Source organism: Moschus berezovskii, chromosome 4 (genome assembly GCF_049115385.1).
Source record: "Moschus berezovskii isolate FMDL1 chromosome 4, NW_MosBer_1.0, whole genome shotgun sequence".
Taxonomy (NCBI): Eukaryota; Metazoa; Chordata; class Mammalia; order Artiodactyla; family Moschidae; genus Moschus; species Moschus berezovskii.
Genome location: NC_142463.1, coordinates 3,444,647 through 3,451,184, shown reverse-complemented (window position 1 = coordinate 3,451,184; position 6,538 = coordinate 3,444,647). Strand labels below are relative to the sequence as shown.

Below are 6,538 nucleotides of genomic sequence, written 5' to 3'. Positions count from 1 at the left end.
CCACCCCGCCGAGGCCAAGTGTGCACACCCGCAGTGAGCAGAGGCCTCCCACACTCCTGGCTCCCTGACACAGAGGGACAGACAGACAGACCGAGGCACGTCCAAGACAGCCCAGCTCTCTGCACCCACAGCTCGTATTCCCCCCGGTTCCTTCTGATGACAGACAGTCCTTGTAAACACGACTGAGCCCGGCAGAGGCCAACACACACGTGGTCACCTCATCGAACGCTCACTGTACAGAGCAGAGCCTGGGGTCCCCGGGGAAGCGAGGGGCTGTGCACAGAGCCAGGCACACCTGCTGTTGCGGGCTCACTGCCACCCTAGCAGAGCAGAGAAGCGCACACTGGAGCCCGACTGGGTGCACACGCATGTAACCCCACGCACACCTGCCATACACCTGCACACACCCATGTCCGTGTACATGCAGTGTGCACACTCTCACACATCCACTCTGACACAGACAGAGCGTGTGAGGAGTTATCCGAGGCGCCCCACTTTGCGCACACATGCCCTCACGCGTGCTCACCTTTGCCCCAGGCTGCACCCTCCTGAGCGGGGCCTCTGCGAGGAGCTGGTGGGATGAAGGCGGCGGGCACCTGGCTCCTCTGCCTGCTGCTGCTGGGCCTGACCCTGCAGGTGGCTGCCAGCCGAGCCCACCAGCACTCCATGGAGATCCGCAGTGAGTGTCCCGACTCCCCCGCCGCCCCCAGGGGTCACAGGGAGGGCCTGGCCACTTCCTGAACTGGGGCGTCCTTGATAAGCATCCCAGAGCTGGGGTTTGGCCTCCTGTTCCCCAGACCCTTCCCCCAGGTGGCCCCGACAGCTGCTCCCAAGGGTCCCAGCCCAGCACATGGGGGAGGGTCACTCATCAGCACAGGGGTGACCTGGGGCTGAGTGCACTTTGCCCACGAGAACAGGGCATGGGGCAGGAAGGGAAGGGGAGTGTGTCCTGATGTGAGTCTGAATTCCCATTTCCCAAAGCCACCCCAGCACCGGAAATGGGCGCTCCAGGCAGCCCTCCTGTGCAGATGGCTGGTCCTGGCACAGCCTGGGCGACTGCCAGCCGTGAGCTGAGCATACACCCGGCCCGGCCACCAGGGCTGCACACACCAGGGCACAGGCCTCCACATGCTCTTCTCGCTCTTTCCAGCCCCCGACATCAACCCTGCCTGGTACGCGGGCCGTGGGATCCGGCCTGTGGGCCGCTTCGGCCGGCGGAGAGCTGCCCCGGGGGATGGACCCAGGCCTGGCCCCCGGCGCATGCCGGCCTGCTTCCCCCTGGAAGGCGGCGCTGAGCCCTCCCGAGCCCTCCCAGGGCGGCTGATGGCCCAGCTGGTCCAGGAGTAACGGCAGGAGCCTGCCCCCCGCCCCTCCTCCTGCACCAGTGACCTTCCTTCCCATCCCAATAAAAGGAGCTGGCTTGTTCACACGTGTCTGCGTGGTTGCAGAGTGCACGGTGCTTCCCTCACGGGACGTTAGCCTAGAAGGACCCGCAGAGCCCAGCAGTCCAGAGGCTCCGGGACTCGCCCAAGGGCACCCGGCACTGAGCAGGGGGCTGGGACGGCCTTGGTCACCTGCAGCCCATACTGCCCCTTCAGCACAAAGCCGCCCTGAACGGATGCTCAGGCTGCGCGCTGCACGAGGCCACCATGCAGGGGCCCCAGGGAGGGCATCACGGCCCCTCGGCCTCACCTGCCCCCATCTCTGCCACAGTTCTTTTTGCCTCCCTGTTGGTAATTGTGGAAGGAAAAGAAACGGGGGGGTGCTTGTTTCCAGTACTCTTAGGCTCGAGTATTTCAACCCCACCTTGCATCCCTCTCGGATCGCACAGGGATGTCCTGTGTCCTGTCTCGGGAGGAGCGCGCTTTGGTGTTGGGGGCACACAGCCACTGACTGGACAGCTGAGCCCCATGCCCAGCGTCCGGGAGCCCCATGCCCAGCGTCCGGGAGCCCCGTGCCCAGCGTCCGGGAGCCCCAGTGCCCACCGTCTGGGAGCCCCAGTGCCCGGCGTCTGGGAGCCCAGTGCCCACCGTCTGGGAGCCCCAGTGCACAGCGTCTGGGAGCCCCGTGCCCAGCGTCTGGGAGCCCCATGCCCACCGTCTGGGAGCCCCAGTGCCCGGCGTCTGGGAGCCCCGTGCCCGGCGTCTGGGAGCCCCAGTGCACAGCGTCTGGGAGCCCCGTGCCCAGCGTCTGGGAGCCCCGTGCCCACTGTCTGGGAGCCCCAGTGCCCACGGGAGCCCCGTGCCCGGCGTCTGGGAGCCCCGTGCCCGGCGTCTGGGAGCCCCAGTGCCCAGCGTCTGGGAGCCCCAGTGCCCACGGGAGCACCCGCCTCAGTCCTGAGCTTTGGTGGCACAGCCCCCACGCACCTGCCAACAGGTGTGGATGTTCCGTGAGCGCAAACCCCCTTCCCCAAGGTGTGCCCGCCCCTCCAGCACTGGGGCCAGGAGCAGGCGGGCAGTTGCTTCTGAACCCAGAGCTTGGGCCCGTCAGGCCTCTGCCTGCACCCTGCCTGCAGGGTCTCAGGAACCCCCAGGCCTTAGAAGTCCCTCTGTCCACACTCAGTAGCGGCCAGGATGCAGAGACAGCCTGCAGGACCCCGGCCCGGCCACCCTGCCCGGGTGGAAGAAGGCAGGGGTCCACGCTCACTGGCCAGCTGGTGGAGGCTGAACCGGCCCAGACCGCCCAGATGGGGCTGGGTCAGGGCTTCCCCCTCCCCAGCCACAGGGAGGCTGGAGGGAGGGCAGGGGCAAGTCCCCTCCCAAGGAGAGCTCCTGCCCGGTCAGCACCGCCTCAGGCAGGATGCGGACGAAGAAACAGGAGTGAGGGCAGTCCCCTCCCAGAGCAGGCAGGTGCTGGGCCCGGCCCGGAAGCATGGATAACCCAGGAAAGCAGATCAACCCGAAGGGACCGCATGGCCCCCAACCCCCATCAGCAGAGGAGTGGGCATCAAAACGTGGTCTGTGCAGACATGCCACAGCTTATTACTCGGCCACGGGAAGGAGCAACGCTCTTCCTAATGCTCACACGTCGGGGAGCCCTGCAAACAAGGTGCAACGCGACAGAAGCCAGGCACCAAAGGTCCCTCATGTGCGATCCCATTTACAAAGGTCCAGGGAAGCAAGTCCACAGACAGAAAGTGGTTTCGTGGCTGCCAGGGGCTGATCCACGGACATAGGGCTTCCTTTGGGGGTTGAAAGTGTCTGGGAACTTGGCCAAGGTGGTAACCGTGCTAAACGCCACTCAGCTGCGCACTTCAAATAGAAGAGCTCATAGCCCCGTGTGCTGCAGACGTGGAAACATCAGTGTGGCAAAGGGCTCCGGATTCCAGCCACGCAGCACCTGGTACCCAGTCGGGGAAGCCCCTGGAACACATTTTTCTAAGCCCAGAGAGTCGGGGAGACAGGAGACTTCATGTATTCTCAAAACTCCTACTATGGAAGTTTTAAACACACAAGAAAGCTCAAAAATATTATGATGATACCTAATACCCTCCACTTAATTTTTCTTTTTTTTGGCTGCAAGGCATGTGGGCTCTTAGTTCCCTGACCAGGAATCGAACTGGTTCATTGGAAGGACAGAGTCTTAACCACTGGACTGCCAAGGAAGTCCCTACCCTCCACTTATAATAGCTGGAGTCTGAGAAAATGTAACAAGCCCTTAGAAGTGAAAGTCACTCAGTTGTATCCGACTCTTTGAAACCCCATGGACTATATAGCCCATGGGATTCTCCAGGTCAGAATAGTGAAGCCTTTCCCTTCTCCAGGGGATCTTCCCAACCCAGGGATTGAACCCAAGTCTCCCGCATTGCAGGCAGATTCTTTACCAGCTGAGCCACAGGGGAAGCCCAAGAACACTGGAGTGGGTAGCCTATCCATTCTCCAGTGGATCTTCCCAGCCCAGGGATCAAACCCAGGTCTCCTGCATTATGGGTGGATTATTTACCAACTGAGCCACCAGGGAAGCCCACAGTCCTTAGAAAAGAACATATAAAAAGGAGGAAATGTGTCAAGAGTAAACTTCTAACAAGGGGATCTAAATGATCCAATGTTTGGATCACGGTGGGCGATTCTAGCACCCTGAGAATCACATAGCGAGTAAGTCCCTAAAGAAGATTGTTTCAAAGGCTTGTCTGTAAAGGGAAAGGAGAGGGAGATAGAAGTGAAGGGGGCGGAAGAGGAAAGGGCTTGGTTCCACTTGCTTTAAGATGGAAGGGCAAGGATTCCAGATCGGAAAAGAAGTAGTAAAGCTCGCACTATTTGCAGATGACGTGACACTATACATAGAAAATCCTAAAGGTTCCACCAGAAAATTACTTAATCAATGAAAATACTAAAAGCTTCCGCGATTATCACTGCATTTACTTTCTCTCCCACGCTCTCCCCTCTTCTCTCTACCCCTTGGAAGTGAGTTGTAGGTATCATATTTCCCTAGACATCTCTGCATCTTTCTCCTCAAACGAAGGGCAGTCTCCACCATAACCACAAAATTATCATCATGCCTCAAACATTTTGTAAGAATTCCATAATATCATAGAGTTTTTCATCCATACTCAAAACTCCCCAAATAAGGCAAGGAACTCTTAGCTGCCTTTTTTTTTTTTGGAAGCCAGACTCCAGTGTAGATTCAGGGTCACGGTTAGCCATTTCCCATTAGTCCCCTGTCATCTGATTTTGTCACGACACCGACTCTTACAAGAGCCCAGGCGCGTTACCTGGTAGGATGATCCACACGCAACACGTGGCGCCTGCTCCCCCAAGTGCTGTGGCCTCCTCCTTCTGTCCTGCGCCTGTATTTCCTGTCATCTGAGCAGCTGGGTCCAAGGGCAGAGCTGGACTCAGCCATCTCTGAGGCACGAACGCTCCGTGTCTGCCCTACTGCGTGGTATCTGACGGTGGGCTCCAGGCCCCACTCCAACAGGAGCCGAGCCTGACCCTTTGCAGACTCTAAGACCCTCTTGGTCTCCCGTCTGCTCATAAACGATCTTTGGAAGTCCTGGGGCCCCGTGACAGCAGCCTGTCTCCCAAAGAGCTCCCGGCTGGGGACTCAGGCCCCTGGGTGCCCTTGCTGAGACCCGCTGTCCTTTGTGGGCTGCACGATGATGATTCTCGGATTCTTTCCTCCTGAGCGGATTCTTCTAAAAGAGGTATTTCTCCTTTTTCCCCTTCTTTTCTTTTTTCTTTTCATTCACCATCTTACAAATGGTAAGATGATTTCAAGTTGTTCTAAATGTGGCCTCCGAAAAGGGACTGTTTTAAAAGGAAAAGAATGGATTCCTGAGTCAGCCCCTCCAGGCACAGGGGGCTCTTCCAGGGGAGACGGGGGAGGAGCGAGAAACAGAGCAGGAGGGGAAAGGTCAGGGCTACAGGCAGGAAGCAGGGCTGCTCCCGGAGGCTGCTTCTCAGCTCTGCTGTGCCCCCTGCCTCCACCATGAGCAAACACGTGTGCGTGTACAGACACGCATGCATGCACACACACACACCCTGGCTCGTGAGAAGGGCGGGAGCGGCCTCCCCAGCTGCAGACAGGAGAGAGCTCACAGACTGGCCTCCCCCAGGACCCTTTACCCTGGAGAATCTGTGCCCGGAACACCCACAACCCCAGGGACTCATCTCCCTCCAGGCTCCACATCCACCATGACCTCACTGTCCAGGGCGGGCTGAGCTCAGGTGTGTGAAGCAGACACGGAGGGGCTCCAGAAACACCTGTCCTTGGGTGTGGCGGAGGCTGTTTCTAGCAAAAACCTGCCTTTTCTTCAGTCCTCTCCTGGGACACATTTGCTGAGTGCTTAGCATATGCCAGAATCGTACCAGGCACTAGAAGCCCCATGCGAGGACAGACAGACAGAACCCCTGCCCTCACCGCAGAGCTGCCCGTGTCTGAATATTAGGTCACTGGGCAGGTCTAGACCTCCCAGGTCCCACGCTGCCCTGCAGACAGATCTAATACAGAGCTGGTGGGCTCAGGGATACTGCCTACAGAGGCTTCCAGGTGATTCCAGGGCTGAGCCCCACCTGCCTCATGGGGGAGAAGGAGAGAGAAAGGGGCAATTACACCCAGCAATGAGGACCCCAGGCTCCAGGGTCACCATGCACCCCATCCCATCCTGCGGGGAGGGAGGGAGGCATGAAGGAGGGAGGTGGCAATGAGTCAAACAATATGCTTTAATAATAAATTCTAGCCTGAGAAGACAGGAAGAAAGCAGTCACACATATGGGCATCCTGCTACTAGCATGATTTCCCCACCTCCTATTTCATCATGGATACTCCTCTGCTGCTGCTGCTGCTGCTAAGTCACTTCAGTCGTGTCCGACTCTGTGCGACCCCATGGACTGCAGCCTATCAGGCTCCTCCGTCCATGGGATTTTCTAGGCAAGAGTACTGGAGTGGCTTGCCATTGCCTTCTCGAATACAGACACTAGCAGAAAAGACATCTATTGTTCAGCAAAGCACCTCTCCAGACCTGGAGTAGAGGGGTTTGCTTCAGCGAGGCTGGAGTGCCATCTAGTGGCCAGAGGCAACCTCAGCCTTCAGCCACCTC

General features: G+C 58.7%; 1 protein-coding gene across 1 annotated transcript; it reads left to right on the top strand.

Moving 5' to 3' along the window:
• Positions 1-579: 579 nt before the first annotated feature.
• PRLH (prolactin releasing hormone) lies at positions 580-1,347 on the top strand. The gene is made up of 2 exons (XM_055401712.2): positions 580-679; positions 1,151-1,347. The coding sequence occupies exons 1-2, from the start codon at positions 580-582 to the stop codon at positions 1,345-1,347; spliced, it is 297 nt and encodes a 98-aa protein (XP_055257687.1).
• Positions 1,348-6,538: the final 5,191 nt, after the last annotated feature.

Bases quoted from the DNA above. Each gene is read 5' to 3' on its own strand.
- PRLH (XM_055401712.2), top strand. From the start codon at position 580: ATGAAGGCGGCGGGCACCTGGCTCCTCTGCCTGCTGCTGCTGGGCCTG. The intron at 680-1,150 runs GTGAGTGTCCCG...CGCTCTTTCCAG, and splicing joins GCACTCCATGGAGATCCGCA to CCCCCGACATCAACCCTGCC.